The sequence below is a fragment of the Gracilinanus agilis genome, chromosome 3 (genome assembly GCF_016433145.1).
Source record: "Gracilinanus agilis isolate LMUSP501 chromosome 3, AgileGrace, whole genome shotgun sequence".
NCBI lineage: Eukaryota > Metazoa > Chordata > Mammalia > Didelphimorphia > Didelphidae > Gracilinanus > Gracilinanus agilis.
This window is the reverse complement of record NC_058132.1, coordinates 15580267-15603816: the sequence shown is the minus strand read 5'-3', so window position 1 is coordinate 15603816 and position 23550 is coordinate 15580267. Positions and strand designations below refer to the sequence as shown.

General features: G+C 39.7%; 2 protein-coding genes across 2 annotated transcripts; one reads left to right on the top strand and one right to left on the bottom strand.

Annotated features, from left to right (window-relative positions):
• Positions 1 to 598: 598 nt before the first annotated feature.
• On the top strand, positions 599 to 1561 carry LOC123240776 (olfactory receptor 10A7-like). The gene has a single exon (XM_044668489.1). It carries the CDS (start codon positions 599 to 601, stop codon positions 1559 to 1561), a length of 963 nt encoding a protein of 320 aa, XP_044524424.1.
• An 11331-nt stretch (positions 1562 to 12892) lies between these two features.
• Positions 12893 to 23538, bottom strand: LOC123240775 (olfactory receptor 5-like). Its single transcript, XM_044668488.1, has 4 exons — positions 23463 to 23538; positions 17852 to 17957; positions 14988 to 15033; positions 12893 to 13855 (listed from the first exon to the last, which is right to left on the bottom strand). The coding sequence occupies exons 1-4, from the start codon at positions 23536 to 23538 to the stop codon at positions 12893 to 12895; spliced, it is 1191 nt and encodes a 396-aa protein (XP_044524423.1).
• Positions 23539 to 23550: the final 12 nt, after the last annotated feature.

Here is a 23550-nt window from a genome sequence, read left to right as displayed (position 1 = left end):
CTTTCCTCCAGTGTTGCAGATTCTATTGATTAGTGCCAGCCCATTCTGATGAACTCTTTTTTTTTTAAATTTTATTTTTTAGAAAAAAATTTTTTCCATGGTTACCTGATGAACTCTTGCGTAGGTACATGCATAAATTTGCCGTGGGGGGGGGGGTCCATCCAATGTGCTAGTATTCTTTGCTTTCTCCTGTCATCATGAGGATACCAGTGGAGCTTGTGGATTATTGATCTGCCATTTCTTGACCTAATAAAAAAAGTAACAAAGACCATAAGATATGTTGGAAAGAACATTTAATTTGGAGTCAGATGGCCTGTATTCAGTGTTGATTCTGCTTCTATCTGGGTAAGTAATTTTACCTCTGAGGAAAATGAGATTCCACAAAGTGCAGAGAATCTGACTTATTCATGGGAATGATCAATTTCAGAGGTAGGGTTTGAATTCTCTGCCTATATTGACAATTGTGATAACTTTTGATAGAGAAAGTATAGTCCCATTTCTCAGTGGATTTTCCTTAATTTTAGAACCAGGTCCTGCTATCTCCTTGAGCTCATCACTTCCTTATGCTCTCTGGAACTCCTGGGAAGGAATGGACCTAATGGATCCCATTGTGACTGTGGCGAGAAGCAACCAATCTTCAATTGGGGAATTTCTTCTTTTGGGTTTTTCTCACATTCCTAGGTTGGAACCGCTTCTCTTTGTGTTGTTTCTGGGGATGTTTCTAATCACCATGCTGGGAAACGGCCTCATTGTATTCCTGACTGTGGCTGACGCTGCCCTCCACACACCTATGTATTTTTTCCTCCGGAACCTGGCTCTGGTGGAGATCTGCTTCTCCTTGGACATCGTACCCAAGATGCTGGAAAGCCTGGTGGCTGGTAGGGGCATCTCTCTGACAGGCTGTGCCCTCCAACTCTTTCTCATTCTGTCCTGTGTCACATCAGAGTGCTTCCTCCTGACTGTGATGGCTTATGACCGCTATGTGGCCATCTGCCACCCACTGCATTACGGGGTCCTCATGAACCCCAGACTCTGCCTTCTTTTGGCATTGGCGTGCTGGATGACGGGTATCCCAGTTTCCTTGCTGTTTACCATTTGGCTCTTTCGCTTCCCATTTTGTGGACCCCGAGGGGTTCGCCACTTCCTCTGTGATGTGGCACCACTCCTAAGGCTAGTGTGTGCTGACACTTCTCTCTTTGAGGCTTATGTTCTTGTAGCCACTGTGTTTGTCATGATGGTACCTTTCTCCCTCATCATCGTGTCCTATGGTCATGTCCTGGCAGCTGTTATTCAGATGCCGTCTGCTACTGGGCGCCATAAAGCCCTGTCTACTTGTACAGCCCACCTTATTGTTGTGGCCCTATTCTATGGCACTGCTTGTGTAATCCACCTCCAACCCAAGTCTACTTACTCTCCTGAGAGCAAACAAATTGTGTCCCTGTCCTACACTCTTGTTACTCCCATGCTCAACCCCATCATCTATAGCCTGAGGAACAAAGAGGTGAAAGTTGCTCTGTGGAGATTATTGGGTAGGAAGAAAAGTGGTTTGAAGACAACCTGAGCCCTAATGGCAAACCAAAGGGGAATGGGACCTCTGATAGTCAATATCCAGAGATCAGAGATTGCTTTCCAGGGAGATTGATTCTGTATCATTTTTTGTATTTATAATTAATTGATTTTGTCTGTTAACTGCCTGTCATGGTTCTTTGTCTCTGAATTTAGTGTAGAAGCTCAGATGGTCTGTTACGTGTTAAGTTTAGAAATCCAATTTTCTTGCTAATAATCACTGTTTTATTCTATCTCAAAGAATACTGTTATTCTTGGACGATGCAAGTGAACACCAGCGAGTCTGATCTAGTATCTTTATACCACAAAGCTCTCCTTAATGGATGTCTGGATTATAATCCAAAAGAATTCTGGACTATTATCTTTGGCCTTGCATGTGGACTCAAACAATGAACATTTCTTATTCACAAGAAGGAAGGAGAAGGTTGGTCATAGCCCCTCATTCCCAACTTCTAATCAATCATATTGCTCCTCACTCCTTATCTATATAACCAATTATGTTGTTCTCAACCACATGTTATCAACTTTATAACCAATTGTATTATATTCTCCATCTACTCTGTTCTGTTCTCTGTTCTAATCTTATAAAAAGAAACTGAGTTTCTATCTTGGGTTCTTTTGGCTAACTGAGGCAGTCTTATTGATCCATCTTATTGACAGGTTTGTACCTTGTTAATTAAATGTCTTCTTGCTTGGAGAAAATGTGTCTTAGTCTACTAGATTTCACTTGCAACACCAAAATCATTGTTAAATTATAGACTCTCAGAGTTGGAAATATCCCCAAGAGACATCTAGTCTAACACATACCTGGTCATCCAATATATCATTCTTGAGAAGTGTCATTTAGTCTCTGAATAAAGAACTAGAGTGAAGAGAACTTAAAGAATCTGAGCTGTGGACCTTATAATGTAATCTGAACCTTTAAAAATTTGATAATAAAACAAAGGATGGGAAAAAGTGAGGTGATTGATTGAGGCTTTGTAGCTTATAACTAATTGGCACTTCAATCTTTTTAATTTTAGCTAAATCACCATAGATGCTACTCCAGCCTCTTATTTTAACTCTATGTGACTCTGTGTTTCAAGTGTATTTCTTGTAAACAATATTATTGTTGGATTCTGGTTTATCTGTTATCAGCTTTTGTTTTATAGGTGAATATATGGACACATTCAAAGATATAACCCCACCATAAGAGGAAGGTACTTTGATTCCAAAGAAAGATGCAGATCATGCTGGTATGGATTTTATATGTTGATTTAAAAGGGTTATAGGAATAATTAAGATGGTAAAGTCAGCTTACTTATGAGGTGAACTCTGTGGCAGTGACAGGACAGAGCAATGGATTCTTACAACCTCCCTTGGACCAGATCAGATGTTATATAGAAACAGAACAAAGAAGGCATAATGTGAGGGATGGCCGATGGTCATGTGTAAGTTTTCCCATGGGATGGTTGGAGCTTCTTTTCTCATTTACAGTTATGATAAAAGTGATCTACATTTTTCATAAAGTCATAGGTCACAATCTTACACTCTGGATACCACCATCCAATGAGTTTATCTCATTTTCATTCACAGTTATGATTGCTAACAATGCATTTTCCTCCACTCTTTTCTTCTTTTTCTCTTTTTCTCTCTTTTAATCCTATCCTTCTTATAGCCTGTTTTGCTTCTGACCATTGCCTTCTTTAATTGCCATCTCTTTTATCACCCCTTTTTCTCTTACCCCTTTTTTCTCCCCCTTCTCTATTGATCAAAGTAATTTTATCTTATCAAAACACATATATTTCCTTTTCGATTCAATTTAGATTGAAGTGAGGTTCAAACATTGCTATCCCCTCCCTGTTCTTTCTCCCTCTTTTGTAAAAGCTTTTCCTTGAATATTTTTTATGTGAAATAATTTCCCTTATTCTTCCTCTCCCTTCTCCCTTCTCCTAAGGCATCCTCTTTCTTGCCCATCCATTTTTATGTCATCCTAATATGATTGTCTCCTTCATGTACCCTCTTTCTATATAGAATACTTCAAACTGTCTTAATAATGATAACATTTGTTTTAGAGACCTTTATTCTCTTTCATACTTATTTCTTTATGTTTCTCAGGAATCTTATATTTGAACCTCCGATTTTCCATTCAACTTGAATCTTTTCAATAAGAATACTTGAAAGTCCTCTATTTCATTAAATATTTTTTTTCTGGAAGGATTATACTCAGTTTTTCTGGGTAGATTATTTTTGGTTGTAGTTCCAACTCTTTTGCTGTCTAGAATATCATATTCCAAGCTTTCCACTTCTTTAAAGTGGGAGCTGATAGATCTTGTGTGATCCTGACTGTGACTCCATTGTATTTAAATAGTTCCTTTCTGGATGCTTCAAATGTTTTCTTATTATCCTGGGAAGTCTGGAATTTGACTATGCTATTCTTGAGTTTCCATTTGGGGATCTCTTTCAGGTAGTGTCTATTGGATTCTGTCAATTTCTATTTTATCCTCTAGTTTTAGAACATTGGAAGTTTTCCTTGGTAATTTTTTGAAAATATTGTTTCTAGGCTCTTTCTTTGATCATGGATTTTATATAATCCAATAATTCTTAAATTATCCTTCCTTGATCTATTTTCTAAGTAAATTATTTTTCCAATGAGATATTTTACATTTTTGCTATTTAAAAATTTCCATTTTGTTTTATTGTTTCTTTTTGTCTTATGGAGTCATTAGCATCTACTTGCCTAATTCTAGTTTTTAATAAATTATTTACTTCAGTGAGCTCTCATATCTCTTTTCCATTTGGCTAACTCTGCTTTTTAAGAAGTTATTTTCATCAGTGAATTTTTGTATCTTTTCTCATTTGTCCTATTCTCTTCTTAGGGTGTTATTTTTCTGTGCCTTTTGAAAGACAAGCTATACGTTGTCTTTTCTTAATTTTCTTCCTCTGCTTTCATTTGTTTACCTAATTTTGCCTCTACCACTCTTATTTCATTTTGAAAAAAAAATTTTAGCTCTTCTAGGAATTCTTATTAGGTTTATGTCCAATTCATATTTTTCTCAAAGGCTTTGCTTGTAGCTGTTTTGACTTCATTGTCTTCTGGGTTGTGTTCCATATCGCCATAGCAGATTTTTATGGTTATGTTCTTTTTTGGTTGTTGATTCATTCTTTCACCCCATTTCTTGATTTGGTAATTTATGTTAATGTTGGGCTCCACTCCTAGCATGTATGGGAAGTGACTCTATCTCACGTTTCAAGCTTTCTTGCATTTTTGTTTTCAGAGCTAGTTACTGGGATTTGGGAATTTTCAGTTCTTTTAATATGGTATGTTATGGTGAGAGGTGTCATTACTGTTCCTTTGGTCTACAGTCTGATCCATACCCAGGAAGGGCCCCCAATTCCTTAGAACTATAATTGATATGATATCTCTCTTAGGTTATAGTCCCACACTGCCAAGTGAATGCTGGATTCTCTTTAGCCATCTTAAATTTCACATCTCCAAAATAATGTTATTTCCCTTTTACTTCCTCCATTCATTCAGTTCCTCATTTTTTCTAATTCAGTTTTCTCAGTATGTCTAATCTCAGTTCTTAGCTTTCCTAATGCCCTCATAAACTCTAAAAAAAGTTACCTTCCATCTTAGAATCAACACTGTGTATTGGTTACAAGGCATAAGAGGGGTAAGGACTAGGCAATGGGGGTTAAGTGACTTGTCCAGGGTCACACAATTAGGAAGTGTCTGAAGCCAGTGCCTGAGAACCTCCCATCTCTTGTGCACTGAATCACCTAGCTTCTCGCCTTCCAACCTCTCACTTGAACTACCAAAGAAGTCTCCTGCTCTGTTTCCCTGACCTCAGTCTAACTTCCGCCCATTTATCCATCCTATATATTAACTTTTTAAAATGTTATTTTTAAGGGATAGGTCTAATTGTGTTACTCTCTTGTTCAAGAATCTTCAGTGAATCTCTATTATGGCTAGGATAAAATACAAGCTTTACTCTTTTCCTTTTCCTTTCACAGTCTGATTATGACCTGTTTTTATAGATCTGCTTCCCATTGCTTTCCCTCATGTGTTTTGTGACTAAATCAAACTGGTCTTCTTACTTTTTTTTTCTTTCCTTATTCATAGCATTCTATTTCTTACCTCCACACCTTTGTATATGTTGTCCCCCATGCCTGAAATATCCCTTCCACCTATCTTCTGCTTCCTGACATCCATAGCTCCACTCAAGGTTCATATTAGAGACCCACATCACCCACATCTAGCCTTTCTTTGAGATTTTCCCCATCCTTGAATTACAACTTAATCTGTCTCCCCCTCCCCAGTAGAATATAAGTTTCTTGTGATCAGGAATCATTTTTGTCTGAATCTCCAGTGCTTAGCATTGGGTCAGGTACTTGATAGGAACTTATTTTTCTCCAGTGTTTCCCATCTTTAATAAGTTCTCCCTAAGGATGTCAAAGTGATATTCTTAAAACACATTTCTGAATAGGTCACTCTTAGTCCCCAAAATCTTCTGTGGTTCTCTGTCATATCCTAGATAAAGTAAAACTCCTCCTCCTCTCATCTAATGCCCTTCACAATAACATTTTATCTTTTACCACTTTATTTGATCTTCTATGTTTTATTTTAAAAGACTTAATGCTAAAAAATAGTGCAGTATCTCAAAATTGACAGATTACAGCCAATCCTTTTCTTAGAAGTGAATTTTTATTATTACATATTCATATTCATAAGAATTATTTTAAAAAGATAATTAAATGCTAATTAAATACCAACTATAGAGGAGGCACTGTGCTGAGAAATGGAAGGACAAAGACAGAAATGATACATTCCCTTTCCTCACTCAGCTCATGTTGGATTTCAAGACCATGATTTGTGCAAAGATAATGGGCAATAACACATATTTTTTTATGACAGAATACTAGAAGGAAGGGGTGTTAATAACTGTGCTGATCAGGAAAGGCTTTATTTAGGAGATGACAGCTGAGCTATGTCCTGAAGGAAACTAGGGATTCTGAAATTTAGAGTGATGAGGAATGTCCTTCTATATATGATAGAAACTCACATGTGGTAGTGAGAGATAAAAATGCTATTGTGAATGGTATTAGATGTAAGGATGAGGAACTTTACTTTTTCCAAGAGGTAATAGGGAAACACTGAAGATTTGGTGGTATAAAAGAGACCTATTCATAAATGTGTTTTGAGAACATCATTTTGACATCTTTGTGGAGAACTGATTGAAGCTGGAGAACACAGGAGGCGAAGACACTTCCTTAGGAAAACTACAAATAATTAGTTTTTTTGTTTGTTTTTGTTTGTTTTTATGAAATGAGCAAAAAGAGAGAGCCACGCCTGAGGATGGGAAGTCCTAGGTTCAAGTTTAGCCTCAGTCTCTTCAGTTTCTTCATAACTGTGTGATCCTGAGCAAGTCACTTAATCCCCATTGCCTAGATCTTACTACTCTTCTGCCTTAGAATAAATAAAGACAGAATCTCTGTCTCTCTATAGACAGAGAAAGACAGACAAAGAGGGAGAGAGAGACAGAGAGGGAAAGAGAGACAGACAGACAGTCAGAGAGGGAGAGAAAGACAGAAACAGAGGGGGGAGGGAGGGAGGGAAGAAGGGAGAGGGAGAGAGAGAGAGAGAGAGAGAGAGAGAGAGAGAGAGAGAGAGAGAGNGAGAGAGAGAGAGAGAGAGAGAGAGAGAGAGAGAGAGAGAGAGAGAGAGAGAGAGAGAGAAGCAGGCAGAGAGAGAACAAAAAGAATATACGCATTCACTAGGGTCCTTAAGAGTGAATGATATAGCAGAAATGAATAAAGAATCCTAAATCTTGTTGAATGCTTAGAGGGAAAGCTTGAAAAGTTGAGAAGATACTTGAAATAAATTTAAATGTTGATACTTATGAATACTACTAATTATTTGGAAGAATTAAATTAACATCGCTTATTTGAAAAAAAAAACATCTCATCAGGCTGGAATCATAAGCCAAACAATATAAAAATGACATTAATAGCATTTCTTAAAATGATCAATTTGGAATCTCTGTTCGAATTCCAATTCAAACACTTACAATGTGGTCCAGCCAAGCTAGCTTACCTTCCTGAGACTCAGTTTCTTTACCTGCCTAAGCATTCCATGATGATTAAAACAGCTACTTCCTTGGTCCTATCCAATGGGAAGGATGAGAAGGTGGGTCAACATGAAGGTACACTGGTTGTTATAGAAGTTTCAAGCTCTTATTAATATTTTATTCCTTAGATTTTCTTCTCTCTTTTTTAAAATTGTAATTTAACTTTTTAAAAACCTTCTGTCTTAGAATCATTACTAAGTATTGGTTTTAAGGCAGAAAAGCAGAAAGGGCTAGGCAATGGGGGTTAAGTGACTTGTCCAGCATCACACAGAGAGCAGATGTGTGAGGCAAGATATGAACCCAGGACCTCTCATCTCTGGGTCTGGTTTTCAATGCACTAAGTCGCTTAGCTGCCTTCTCTACCTCTCCCTTTGAGGCATCATTATCATCTTCAACAAACATTTATTATGTGCCAGGCACTGGCTAAGTTCTGAGAGATAAAAATCCCCAAACAGAGCTTCTTTCAGTGGATAGAGAGCCAAGCCTAGAGACCCCAATTGTCTAGCCCTTACTATTCTCCTGCCTTGGAACTAATACTTAATATTAATTCTAAGACAGAAAGTAAGAGACAGTCTCTGCCCTTAAAGAGCTTAAATTCTAGCAGTGTCACAGGGAAGGCAACGAATGCATGGTGATCAGTTTTGTGAGCATGGAGTGTTTTGTCCAGGATGACACAGCTGTGAAGCAGATAACATGATAGTTATTAATCCCATTTTACAGTTGAGAAAGGTAAGACTTAGAGGGATTAGATGGTTTGCCCATGTTCATGGGAACATAGATTTTGAAATGGAAAAGACCTAAGAGAATCTCCAGTGTTTGATATTTTTAATAATAAAAATACTGGCTAGTGATCATATAACACTTTAAGGTTTACAAAGCACTTAATAAAGATTATTGTTATTTTTCTTCACTATAAACGTAAACCTTTTAAAATCTCAGCTCTGACACAGAACTTGATAGCTGCCTCTCAGACATTCAGATCATCTGCCAGTTTATTAGCATGTTATCTATGCCTTCATCCAAATTACCAATTAAAAATGGTGAATAGTGAAAAGAGCAGAACCAGGAGAACATTGTATACAGAGACTGATACACTGTGGTACAACTGAATGTAACAGACTTCTCTACTAGCAGCAACGCAATAATCCAGAACAACTCTGAGGGACTTGTGAGAAAGAAAACTAGCCACATTCAGAGGAAGAACTGTGGGAGGAGAAACACAGAGGAAAAACAACTGCTTGAACACACGGGCTGATGGGGATATTATTGGGGATGAAGACACTAAACGATAACTCTAGTCCAACTATCAATAATATGGAATTAGGTCTTGATCAATGATACATGTAAAACCCAGTGAAATTGTGTGTCGCCTAAGGGGGGGGGGTAGGGGGGCTTGGGAGAGAGGGAAAGAACATGAAATAGGTAACTATGGGGAAATAAAAATAAAAATTTTAAATAAAAAAATGGTGAATAGCATTGGTCCAAGGGTTTTGTACTAGGGCCCTCCTTCCAAGTTAATGTTGACCTCTTCAGGACTATTCTTCAAGGCACTTATCTAGCTTATAGATTTCTATTTTTTTCACAGGGATAATATGTGATATTGTATCACAGGCATTGCTGGAAAAAACGTGGAAAGAGCATTTCCTAGCTGTGTGATGCTAAGCAAGTCATTTAATCCCAGTTGCTTTGCTTAGCCTGACCAATCCTTTACCTTGGAAACAAAACTTAGTATTGATTCTAAGACAGAAGATAAGCGTTTACTGAAAAAAAAAAAAAAGAACACAGAAAACATTGAATCCTCTGTCTCTAGGGAAGGCACATCATTTTCTGGTCCTACCCTGGGCATCCCTCCAGTTATTCCTTTACTCTGTGATTAAACTCATTTTTCTGGCAAAAAAAAGCCAAAGATCAACATTTTGCTACCCAAGAACTCCTTTCAGAGTGGCATCAAGAACGCCCTCCTTTATGGATTCAGCCCCTCTTTCCCTGTGGGGTGTATTAAACAAACAGTTGGAACCTGCTGGTTTGGGAGTCAGGAGACCAAGATTCGAATCCCACCTCTCACCTTCACTGTGTCAGCTTTCTGAAAACTTCATTTCCTTTACTTTAATGAAACATTGACTCTTGCACTAGCTAACTAACTGGTTCATTTTAAACAAAGTGTTATGTAAACCTTAAAGTTTTATCAAAATGTGAGACATTATTATAATTTCCCTCCTCAAAAAAAGGCTGGAAAAAAGAAACTTTAGAGTTTACTAATTACAAAGGATGAGGCAGACCTATACAAACATATATATTTCCATATATACATATATAATAATTTACAATATTTTGGTGTTGGAAACAACCTCCAAGCTCATTTAATACAATTCATTCCTGAACAAAAACCACTCAATAACATCTTTAACAAATGGTTATCCAGATTCTTCTTCTTTAAACCTTTACCTTTAGTCTTCGAATCAATACTGAGTGTCAGTTCCAAGGCAGGAAAACCTGAGTTCAAATTCAGTTTCAGACTCTTACTAGCTGTGTGACTCTAGGCAAATCACTCAACCATATTTGCCTCAGTTTCCTCCTCTATATAAATGAGCTGGAGAAGGAAATGGTAAAACGCTTCTAGTATCTTTTCTGAGAAAATTCCAAATGGGTTTTCAATCAGACATGACTGAAACAACTGAACAACAACAACAATAGTGTTCACAACTGAATGAGCTACTCCAGATGGGGCTCTGACCAGAAATGAGTATGTCACTACGATGGGGAAAATTCCACTTTTGCCTGTGAAGAATAATGCCTGTGCGTTCCTCTCTCTTCTGTATCTGCAGATATCCACTCTCTTGACATCCAGAAAGGTTATGGGGTCCTGATTTCTCATTTCCTCATGTTGTTTTTGATACTTCTTTAATTCACTTATTAGGAAATGTTAGCATAGTTTTTTGCATTGGTATCTTGACATCTTTCCATTCTGCTTATACATCATTTCCCTCCCTGAACTCCTCAGTCCAGCCATACTGACCTACTTAGTGTTCCTCACACATCTCCCATCCCCAAACCTTTGCACATTCATCCCCTGATATCTGGAATGCATTTCCTCCTTTCCTCTGCCCCTTGAAATCCCTCTCCATGAATCCTCTCCTGGCTCCCCCAGCTGTTAGTGTCCTTCCTTCTCTTTCATCTTGCATTTTTTCCTATTTACATTTATACGTGAAATGTTTCTCCTAATAGGTGTAATCTCCATGGGGGCAGTCAGTTATAATCTTGTTTTTGTATTCTTAGTTCTTAGCACAGTACTTGGCATAGAGTAAGTGTTTGATAACTGACCAGTCAAATGAGATATTATGTTAAGCACTTTGAAAGTATTTAAGTGTTATATAAATAGAATAATTATTTTTTTATTCCCTCTCATAAATGAGAAACTCCTTGAAGGCTGTTACAGGCAAATTTATGAGATAGAATATAAAGATAGATAAGATAGATATATAGAAATGCACAGGCAGCTAGAGGCAAGATCTTGGTTGGCAGACATGAACAATTCTGTATAGAATGCAGCAGGAGCTAGAGAAGGAGCTGGAGTGAATTGCCAAGGCTGGAAGAAGGAGCTCAGCAGCTGTGATCCAGCTAACTGTCTGTAACCTGAAACCTTTGGAGATCTTGGGTGTCAACACCAAGCAAGTGCCTAGGCTGAGGAAAGGTTATGCCACTGCAATTGGGTGGACCAATTGCAGAGTGCCTTTCTCCTTAGTCTTGTGATTTTACTGGCTGACCAAGGATTTGTTCCAGTTACCTTACCATCAAAGATTCAACTTGGATCAGTATCTCCTGTGGTGAGAGAATCCCTTTGTCTCCAAGCCTCTTAGTAGCCTGTTCCAGCCAGACTAGGCAGAGATCATATTTTGCCTTGTTCTGTTGGTTGGATTGCTGTCTTATGTGTTGGGCTAGATGACATCTGGGGTGTCTTCCAACTCTGAGTATCTATCATCTTTGAATTTTTCTCCAGGATCTGGAATAATGCACAGTACACAGCAGGTGCTTAATAAATGTTTGTGCTTGTTCATGTGTTTCTAGGAAGAACCAATGGCTCTGTCACTTTACCTGTTTAATAAGTTTCTACCTCTAACACAGTGTTGGCATTGGATCACCACAAATATCCAAGGGATCTATATGGAAGACTCAGCCCATGTTTCATAATCTCTCAATGAGCATAATTCTATAGCTTCTCCCTATTAAGTACATAAGAGTATATTGCATTCATAACAAATAAAGATGGAAGAGAAGGGAACTGAAGGAATGTGCTGTGAAAGGAATTAAGAAGTGAGGGACTTAGCAGACAGTGAAAAGGGAGACAAAGAGGTAAATATAGGAGATTTTCTGCAGATAGAAATGATGTGGTTGATGAGTTGGGCATCAGAAATGGAACCACAGACCTCCTTGAAGCTATATATTGCATCCAAAGGAGATAAGTCACTTAGGTAGAGTTGAATAGCCTGATCATGCCACTCATTTCCAAATAATATTAAAGAACAAATAAATAACTCCGAGGAAGCCTTTGGCATGTTGGGTTGGTGTCAATGGAGTTGGTTTATGGAAAGGCTTGGACAAGATCTACCCAGAACCTGAAGGCATGGATAGATCGCTAGCTCCAGGAGGAGAAGAAATACCCATACCAAATAGATCACAGATCCTTTTAAATATCAAATAATTAACAGGAATTAGCAACTGTTTCTAAATGGAAAATGGGAGGGATGTAGGCACCATAGATCATTTTGAGGTTCTGAGCCTGGATAAATGGGATGGTACTGGTATTATTTTTTTTTTAAATCCTTGTACTTTCGGTGTATTGTCTCATAGGTGGAAGAGTGGTAAGGGTGGGCAATGGGGGTCAAGTGACCTGCCTAGAGTCACACAGCTGGGAAGTGGCTGAGGCCGGGTTTGAACCTAGGAGCTCCCGTCTCTAGGCCTGGCTCTCACTCCACTGAGCTACCCAGCTGCCCGAGGTACTGGTATTATTGATAGGGTCAGGGAAGATATGAAGAGGGAACCTACTTTTTGGAAAATGCAAAAGCTACTGTCTTGTGTGTTTGACTCAAGATGCCATCTGAAGTCTCTTCCAACTTGGAGTGATGCTATGAACTTTGGATTTCTGCCAGGATCTAGTGTAATGTGAAGTACAAAGAAGGTGCTTAATAAATGTTTTACTTGACCACATAACTCCACCTCTAGCTGTCTGAATTCTGACTGAATCCAACCTTGTGGAGTGTCTTGCGCAAAGCTCCTTGGACCTCCTTGTTCCGCAGACAGTAGATGATGGGGTTACACATGGGTGTGAGTACCGTGTAGATGACAGAGAGCAGTTTGTTGAGGTCCATGGCCTCAATTCTACTGGGCCTGGCATAAATGAAAATGGTGGCTGAATAGAAGATGCCCACCACAATGAGATGGGAGGCACAGGTGGAGAAGGCCTTGCGTCGGGCAGCAGCCGAGGGCATTCGTATCACAGCTGCCCCGATAGCTGTGTAAGAAGCCAAGGCAACCAGCAGTGAGCCCCACAGGATGACGATGGCGGAGATGAAGTCCACCAGCTCAGTCAGTGCCACGTGGGTACAAGAGAGGTTGAGCAGAGGGGAGACATCACAGAAGAAGTGGTTGAGGACATTGGGGCCACAGTAGGAGAGGCCAGCAATGCAGGCTGTCTTGATCACAGAGACACTGAGGCTGCCCATCCAGGAGGCAGCAGCCAGCAGGAGGCAGACCTGCGGCCTCATGAGGATGGGGTAGTGGAGGGGACGACAGATGGCCACATAGCGGTCATAGGCCATGGAGGCCAGCAGGGTGCACTCGGCACAGATGAGTGTGATGAAGAAGAAGAGCTGAGTCATGCAGGAGGTGAAGGGGACGTGGCAGGATCCTGACCACAGCCCGAGCAGCAGGGTGGGCATCGTGACCGACACATAGCACATCTCCAGGCAGCTCAGGTTCCCCAGGAAGAAATACATGGGCTTGTGGAGTTCTGCGTGACTCCAGATGAGCAGAATGATGATGGTGTTCTCCAAGAGAGTCAGCAGGTAGAGGGTCAGGAACACGGCAAAGAGGACACCCCGCAGGCCTGGCCTTGGTGACAAACCCAACAGGATGAACTCTTGGACCTGGGTCATGTTGGCCTCCTCCCAGTGTCTGCCAGGCTAGGGGCAAAGAGCAATATATTTATGACTTCATGATGCTGATTGATCTATTCAAGGAAACAGTTGGACAAGGTGTCTATATTCCCTGAAAAAGTCCGTAGCTCCCATTCCTACAACATGGTGAGTTTTACAATGGGCTTTCCTGACAGAAATCTTGTGAGGTCAATAGTGAAAGTAAAATCACTTCTATTTTACAGATGAGGAAACTGAGAAAAAAGAGGAGTTGTGAGCCTGGGATCCTAGTTGGGATACCTAAAGGTACTGGTTCACCGGGCTGTTTTTACCTAAGAGTTGTTGGAATCCCCTACCTGGAGGTTCTCAAATGAAGTCTTGGATGATGCTTTGTTAAGGATGCTTTAAAGGGCACGCTTCTTCCGGTATGATATGGACTTTATGACCTCTGAAACTTTATCCTGTTTTGAGATTCTACATTGCCATGATTCCATGACCTATGAGAGAATGATTCTTCTACAGTCATGGAATCTAAATCATGAAGGTGAAAGAGACCTCAGAGATGATATCTGCTCACCTATTCTATAATATCCCAAATAAATGGTCAATCAGTTGCCAATTGCAGACTTCAAATGACTGGAAACTCACTTCTTCTCAACAAAGGTAATGCCCACTTTCAAGCAGATAAAATTATGGAGTTGTTCCTCCCCCTCAACCCCCCATAAATTCTGCCCTCCTTCTGCCTTATGTGGCCACATGAAACACATCTAATTCTTCTAATATTTGAAGGCTCTTATCTCCCTCTCAAGTCTTCCTTTCTCCATCCTAATGGTCCCCAGGTCTTCAAATGAATCCTCATGAACCTATTTCTGGTTCCTTGCCTATTCCTTGCCTCTGAACTTTCACCATTTTATGATTATTCATTCTAATATTCAGATTTACTCTCTATACTATCAAAAACATCATTGTCATTTATTGTTATAGTTGTTAGAAAATTTAATGGTTCTAAAAAAGTGGTATTCCACAGAAAACTCGGAATCCATCTGGATGATAATACATACTCTCTAGGTATATGGAAACTGGGTTCAATTCCCAACTTTGCCCCATATCTGCCTGCTGTGTGACCACCCTACACAAGCCCCATAACCCTTTGGTGGTCTAGTCACCTCTCGGAACTTACATGAGTTGTAGAGAAGGGGTTGATCTGCATCGGTGAAGGGTGTTCCCTTCAACAATGAGATCCCAGGTAGGGTTCTTATCCCAATGGCTTGCTACCTGCAGAGTCCTGCATAATTGGAAAATCTTGAACCCCTGGAACTGCTTTGCCCCAAATTCCTTCCTGTATCACCCACAATTCCTTTTGCCTTTTGTATACATGCATTGCTACGTTGTCTGTATAGAGTTGCGGTTTCTTGGCTCCTGCGCTCTCTTCCACGTGAATTGAGTGGTGAATGTTCCCTGTGTTCTCTAGCTCTCTAGTTAAATATTAATAAATCTTTATAAATATTATACTTTGGAGATATTGAATATTAATTTTAAAATCTACGGCACCGTGTTAAACACAAGGAGTTGGCAAGCTTGTTCTGAGGCTGCTAGGGATATCCACAGTGCACAGAGTACAGGATTGCAATTGGGGAATTTTGAGTTCAAATTTAGCCTCAGACACTTACTAGGAGCTCTGTGTCTTTGGGTAGGTCATTTAGCCTCTATCTACTTCAATTTCCTAATCTGTAAAATGGGAATAATAACAGCAATAATAAATTTCAGGGTTGTTGTGAGGATCCAATGAGATAATTGTAAAGTGCCTGGCACATAGCAGGTGCTTTATAAATGCCTATTTCCTTTCTTTTCCCTCTCTAGGAAACCTTGACAAACATAGACATAAAATCAAGAATTCTATTTTTTTTTCTAAGCTAGGGTGCAACGATGGACTTTTGTTGCTGATAAAGGTGGTACAGAGAAAGGAGAATTGAGTCTGGAGTCGGGAAAATAGGACTTCAAATTTGGACATACTAGCAGTGTGACCCTAGACAAGTCATTTAACTTCTGTTTACCTCAGCTTCCTCATCTGTTAAATGCCACAGTAGGCCCAAAGAAGAGCAATAGGAAGGATTTACATTTATAGAAATCCTCTACCTTTCTGCCCAAAGTAGTTGTCATGGCAATTAAGATATACTGTTGAGGGACCACTTAATCAAGTGCAATGAGTCCTAAATGGAGCTAGACCTAGCTTCTAGTCCCGACTATATCACTAACTGAAAATTGTTTCATTTCTTTCAGATCTCTTAGTTTCCTCTGATATCCATTATCACTCAAGCTTTCATTTGATAGGTGTGTGTGTGGTGGGTCATCCATTTCCTCTTGGGGTAGTCCATTGCACTGATGGATGGTTCTGATTGGAGGGAATTTTTCCTTAGATTATGCCTAAGATCCTTCCTTTATAAAATAAGGCAGCTGAGAGACAGCTAGGTCACTCAGTGAATTGAGAGTCAGGCCTAGAGGCAGGAGATCCTGGGTTCAAATTTGACCTCAGACACTCTAGCATCAGTCACTACTAGTCTTCAGGTCCAAGTCCGTGACTTCCTTCCAGCACTTAGCACAATGATCCAGGGCTTAGGATAGTGTCTGGCACACAATAGGAGCTTAATAAATGTTTTATAATTGATTGATTCCTTCCATGCCTCATCCTTATAGATCCAGACAAGAACCCTCTATCACTGACCAGACTTTACCAGCATGGACACTCCATTCTCAGAGGAACCTGTCCTGTTTCCTCCAAATTCTTTGTCTACCTTTCATGATGTATGCATGTTCCCTCAAGAAAGCTGGCTTGCTCTGTCTTGCTGTGTGCCCCCTGTTTCCTTGTACTGGATCTTAGTACCCTGAACTTTGAGTATTATAATAACCCTAGGGGATGGGCAAAAGGCACAGATAGAGTTGGAGGAAGCCAGGAATATCTGAAAGCACAGACTGTTCCTGTTAGGAGCTTTCCCACATAGCTGCCTTAAAGCTTCTTTGGCTAGGTGGCCCAGGGGATAGAATTCTGGGCTTGGAGTCAGGAAGATCCGGGTCCAAGTCCAGCCTCAGACACTTACTAGTTGTGTGACTCCAAGCAAGTCACTTCACCCTGTTTGCCTCAGTTTCTTCACCTGTAAAATGAACTCGAGAAGGCAATGACAAACCATTCCAGTATCTTTACCAAGAAAATTCCAAACAGGGTCCCAAGGAAACTGAAATGACTGAACAACAGCAACATACAACAAAGGTAGATGTCACTTAGTGAAGAGGCTTAGCCCAAGAGCGAGAAGACCTGGGTTCATTTCCTAGCTATGAGACCATGAGTAAGTCCCCGTCTCTCTTTAAGTCTATTTCCTCACCTGTGGAAAGCAGTCAAAGAATATTTGCTTCACTTCATTTAAAAGTTTATCATTAGCAAAGAGCTTTGTAACCTGCCCAAGCGAGGTGTTACTTCTATTACCTAGTTTTTTGACTTATAGGACATTTTTTTTAAAACCCTCACCTTCTGTCTTGGAGCCAGTACTGTGTATTGGCTCCAAGGCAGAAGAGTGGTAAGGGTAGGCAATGTGGGTCAAGTGACTTGCCCAGGGTCACACAGCTGGGAAGTGTCTGAGGTCAGATTTGAACTTAGGACCTCCCGTCTCTAGGCCTGGCTCTCAATCCACTGAGCTACCCAATTGCCCCATATAGAACTTGTTAAAGGGGAGAGTTGGGGGTGGCAGAGATAGAGAGAGCTGGCTCAGCAAGACTTGGGTTGAAGTTCTGCCTTTTGATACTTTATTGGCTGTGTGATCTTGGGCAAGTCACAGCCTTTCAATGCTTGAGGCAGTTAGGTAGAGGTTTCAGAGAAAGAGATTATTTAATTGGTAGAGAGAATTTTATTATCCAGGGAGTTTCTTGTACCAGTGAAATCATAAGTACAGCCTCAATCCCTGCCCCATCTTCCCTTTCTTCCCCTCTATCCCCAACATCCAGACAAGCTAGCTCACTAGCTTCCTTCTTTCCATCTCCCTTTTTGAGACTTACCTCCTCCATGGAGACTTCCTTAATGAACTCTGCCAGTTCCAGTCACTCTCCCACTTCACACGGCTCTTGTGGACTTTTCTATCCTTTAGACATTCTTGTTCTCTCACTATAAGAACACAAAAGTACATTAGAGGTTTCCACTCTGGGTCATTCCCATGAGCCACACCTTGTTCCCTTCAAGGTCACTTCATGAACTCCAAGCCCATTGTTCTTTTGACCGTCATTATTTTCTTTTATTTTGATGCGGTTCCCAAATGTTGGTGACCATTTCCATCATTCTGGTTACTCTCTCATCAAGGACCTTGGCTGGTTATGAACTGTTAAAAGTTTTCACATCTCTGGCAAAGCCATTCCAAGAATCCTGCTTGGTTCAATTCACCAAAACACTCTGGGTCCACCCCAACAATGAGAGTCTAAGTTGCACAGCAGATAGCCTGCTAAGTTTGGAGTCACAGCTCTGGATTTAAATCTCCTTTTTGACATTTATTAGATGGGAATGTCACTTAACCTCTTTGAGAGTCCCCCCACCCCTCGCCCCCCGTAAAGTTTCTAAGTTTATGGTCTTCCATTGTCTACCTTGACACAGTTCTAGTGGATTTTCCTCCTACCTCTCTGTTTTCTCTTTCTCTTCCTCCTTCCTTGACTTATCTTCTTCTTCCTACTACAAAAGTAGTAGTAATAATAGGAGTAGGAGTAGGAGTAGTACACATACTTCATGTGTGTCTTTGTAAGCCTCTCCCTGACCCATTGCTCTTTTTTGCTGTAGAACTCTTCTTGGGACTTTCATCTACCATCACAGCCTTGGGTATCACCTCTATGTAGATGTCTACAATGGATGCCCAGCCCTAACTTCTCCCCTGGCCTTTAGTCCTGCAACTCCATCTGCCCAGTGAATATCACCTAAGAGCCTTTCTTGCCCCTCAAACCTACCATTTGCCAAATGGAAACCATAAGTCCTCTTCTGATGCTAAATTCACTCATCTTCCAAATGTCCCAATTTCTTTTTGCTGCCATGTTCTAGGCTTAAAACTTTGGAATCACATCTGACATTTCTCTCTCTGTTACCTTTTACAGCCACTCAGATACAAGCCCTGTTGGCTGTTCTACATCCCTCTCCCAGCATCTCTTGCTTCCATCTCCTCCTCTCCACTTAAGTATTTGCCACTGTGCTTGGTTGGGATCCTTAGTCATGCTCACCTGGACTATTTTAATGGCATCCAAATTGGTCTCTTTGCTTCCAGCCTCTCTTCTCACCAGATATTCTTCATACCACTGACAAAATATTCTTTCTAGCACACAGGTTTAGTCATATGACTCTGCTGTTCAGAAATCCTTTGTGGATTAATGATCTAAATGGATAACATCATAAAAGATTTAAGGGCAGGAAGGGATCTTGGAAGTCATCAAATCCAATCTCTTTGTTTTACAGATGAGAAAATGGAGGCCCAGAGAAGAGAAATGACTACACCACAGGCACACCAGTGGCTGGGATAAGATTCCAACTCAAGGTCTCTTACTCAATACCCAATACTCATTGGATGTTCAGGGTAGTTTTGGAAGGAACCTTAGAGTTCATGAAGTCAACTCCCTCATTTTATGAACAAGGAAACAGAAACAGGGAGAAGTTATATAACTTTCTCAGGGTCATCTAGCGAATAGTTTTCTGAAGCAGGATTTCAAATCAGGATTCTCAATTTTAAGCTCAGTCCTCTATTCATTGAACTATATGAGCAAAAGAACAACTGTAAACCATATCTTTTTTAAAAAGTTAATTGATCAATTAATTAATTATTTTAATAATAAAATTCCACATAAGTTTTTTGAAGTTATATGATCCATATTGTCTCCTTCCCTTCTTCAGTCTCCCTTCCTGGAGCTGACAAACAATTTCATCTGGCTTATCCATGTATTATCACACAAAACATATTTCCATATGATTCATTTTTGTAAGTGAATAATCTTAAAAAACCCAATCCTCCAATACGCATAAATAAACAAGTGATGAGTAAATTCATATCTTTTTTTTTAAGTCAGACTGACAGGGGATAAGAGAAATTAAAATAAAAAACTTTGACTTTCACCTGAAACTCAAAAAAGGGGCAAAGATCATCATGAACGATAGAAATCCATAGGGTAGAAATAGAAATACTTTAACACACCACTGGAGAAACAGTGAACTGTCCAAACATTTTGAAAAATAATTTGGAATTTTGTGAGTAAAATTAGGAAACTGTTCAAAGTCATTAATCCAGAAATATCACTCCCTGACATGAAATGCCCGGAAGGCAAAGGCAGAAAGAAAGGTCTTAAATATGACAAAATATTCCTAGTGGCACATTTGATATTACCTCCATCCCTTGGAAATCCCATAAACATCTATTAAGTAGAAAGTAGATGAATAAGTTGGGTATGTCAATGGAATATTAATTCACCATGGATAGCTAGGTAGTGCAGAAGATGATAGAATGCTGAGCTTGGAGACAAGAAGACTCATCTTCCTGAAGTCAAATCTGACCTCAGACTCTTACTTGCTATGTGAACCTGGGCAAATCACTTAACCCTTCTTGCCTTAGTTTCCTCATGTGTAAAATGAACCGGAGAAGAAAATGGCAAATCATTCTAGTATCTTTGCCAAGAAAACTCCAAATGGGGTCAGACTTGAATGGAAATAACAACAATTAAAAAAAACTCTCAAAAGAGGTTTGAACATATATATGGGAAGGTTCAGGTGGAGGGGGCAGGGAATAGGATCATTGGGGAAATGGTATATATACTGATAGATGTGTTCATTGTATTCCTCAATTGTTTTTTCTTGGTTATAAGATGGAAACAATAAAACATATTCATGCAACTTGAAGAATAAGCAAAATAAATGCCATTGCTTCCCTAGTGTCTCTAGCACAAAATATAGCCTTCTTAGCCTTATATTTAAGGTCCTTTACAATCTTATTCTAATTATCTTTTTATCTTAATTGCAGGCTACTTAAAATGCTATCCATGTCTGTCCTTGGGGACCATGGTTTTCTGGATTGCTGCGTGAATTTAAACTCTGTTAATCCACTTTTTCTGGAGTCTCAGACCATGCTTCATCTTCCCATCCCATCCAGCCAGTCAACCAATCTATGTTGCCATCTTCTTGCTATGATGTACATGCCTCCTCCCTATCTTTCTATTTCTTGCTTTGGCTACAGCTTTCATCTGGAGAGGCAATTGATTGATCTATAGGTCAATTCATCATCTCTGTTATTACTCAAATTGAAATTTCTGGGGGCAGCTGGGTAGCTCGGTGGTTTGAGAGCCAGGCCTAGAGATGGGAGGTCCTGGATTCAAATCTGACCTCAGACACTTCCTAGCTTTGTCATCCTGGGCAAGTCACTTAACCCCCGTTGCCTACCCTTACCACTCTTCTGCCTTGGAACCAATAGACAGTATTGATTCTAAGATAGAAGGTGAGGGTAAAAAAAAGAAAAGAAAAAAAAGAAAATCAAATTGAAATTTCCTTCCAGCCAGGACTCCTTTATCTGTGTCATTTCCTCTAATTAGATTGTAAGCTCCTTGAAGGCAGAGGCTTATCTCACTTTTTGCCATCCTGTGGCAAAACTTTTGCTTAATTCTTGCTACATAGTAAACACTTAATGAAGGCATTTTCATTCATTCAATCTTTCTTTCTCCACAGAGCTCTTCCCAATCTTGTTTGCTCTCTCCTGCCAAGCATTCCCCCAGGCAGTCCCCCCCCCCCCATGCATGGGATATCCTGTGTTTACTTCTTCATCGAAATCCTTCTCTTTTTTCCCCCTTTTTATTAATAGAATTTATTTACAAGTGTCTCCTTTCCCTGCATCATAGAAAGCATCATCTGGGAGACAGATAAGTCTATATAAATCATGTTTTTCATGTGTCCATTTTTTCAGTTCATTCTCTGGAGGTGACAGTCACAATTTATTCTTCAAGAATTAATTGAATTGGTAGTTGATTAGAATATTCTTTAAAAAACTCCTTACCTTTTGTCTTAGGATCAATGCTCTGTTTTGGTTCCAAAGCAGAAGAGTGGTAAGAGCCAGGCAATGGGATTAAGTGACTTGCCCAGGGTCACACAGTTAGGCGGTATCTCATGGTTCCTCTACTTGATCTTTCCCTTTTTCAGGTCCCTGCTCAGGACCTCCTCTTCTTACCACCCCTTTTGCCTAACCTTAGTCCTCACTCTGTGCTGAAAGGGACGTTTTCATTTTCAATTTTCATAGGATGTTTGGTTCAAATCTCCTGTTTGTCTTTATCTTGTTTTAATGGCATTTTGAGGTTGACAGAAAGCTTTCCTGCCAACAGTCCTGGGGGACAGGTCATGTAATCGTTATTATTACCATTTTCCAGATAAGGGTTCTAATGTGTTAATAAAAAGTGACTTGTATAAAGTCATTGAGATTTTAGAAACAGGAGTCAGGACTTTGGCTCATGTCTACTAACTTCAAACCCAGATCTCTGCCCTCTTCCCCTCACTACTTCTTGTCTCCTTACCTGAGTATGGTCAGGATTCAGTTTGAGTCTGGGCTTCTGCTGTTCTTTAGAGACTTGAATCCAGTGGCCTGACCATGGGGCATCTTGGGGAAAGGATGGCAAAGCCCTGGGCATTCAATCCATTACAGGCACCTCCAGATTTGTTGAGTAGGAGATGAAATGATAACTATCAATTTAATAAAAGGCACAAGGTTATGCCCAAGAGAAGAAGACTGCCCCATCCCTCCCACCCCATCCCCTGCCCAATCTCTTTAGTGCTGCCTCAGCCACCAGAGCGGTCTTGGCTAACTTCCCCTCATTTGTTGAGCTGCTCAAGATTTTGTGTGCTGTCTGGCCTCAGGAACTCCTAGACTCAAGCTGTTAGAGCTGGAAGGGCCGCAAGAAATTATCTCATACAATCCAGTCTCTTTACAAATAAAGGATTTGAAGGCAGCTGGGTAGCACAGTGGATAGAGTACTAGGCATGGAGTTGGGTTAAGACATGGGTTCAAATCTGATCTCTGACACTTTCTAGCTGGGCAAGTCACTTCACCTCGTTTTCCTAGCCCTTGCCTTTTGGTTATTTTATTATATATTATTACATAATATAGAATTATGTTTATTATATATAATATAACACTATAATATATATCATATAGTTATATATAATGGATTATTAGATAGAATATATAATTATATATTACATATAACTTATTTATATTATATAGATTTATATATAACATGCATATTATATATAACTTATTACATAAATTATTTCATACATATAACTTATTTATATTATATAGATTTATATATAACATGCATATTATATATAACTTATTACATAAGTTATTTCATTATGCAATAATATAACATATGTAGTGATAGATAATGTACTATTATATATAATATGTAATATTGTTATTAAGACAGAAAGCAAGGTTTTTTTTAAACAATAAAGAAACAAGCCTAGAGAGAGGAGGTCGTGGCATCATAGGATAAGGGAGATGCTAGTCGTAGGACTCAAGGCTTGAGGGGATCTGAGATACTATTTTGCCTACTCTGCTCTACTTAACTGATAGAGGAGCATCCTAAGGCATGGACAGGCGAAGGCACGTACCCAGTCTCCCAAACAAGTCATCAGAAGATTCCAAGGCCAGGGCTCCTTCCCCCAGACTCAGCTTCGGAGTCTTCATAGCTTCCTCTGC

Coding starts and splice junctions, on each gene's coding strand:
- LOC123240775 (XM_044668488.1), bottom strand. CDS start 23,538: ATGAAGACTCCGAAGCTGAGTCTGGGGGAAGGAGCCCTGGCCTTGGAA. Junction 15,034..17,851: donor AGGAAGTCTCCATGGAGGAG/GTAAGTCTCAAA, acceptor TCATTGTTGAAG/GGAACACCCTTCACCGATGC. Junction 13,856..14,987: donor ACCCCTTCTCTACAACTCAT/GTAAGTTCCGAG, acceptor CTTTGCCCCTAG/CCTGGCAGACACTGGGAGGA.
- LOC123240776 (XM_044668489.1), top strand. CDS start 599: ATGGATCCCATTGTGACTGTGGCGAGAAGCAACCAATCTTCAATTGGG.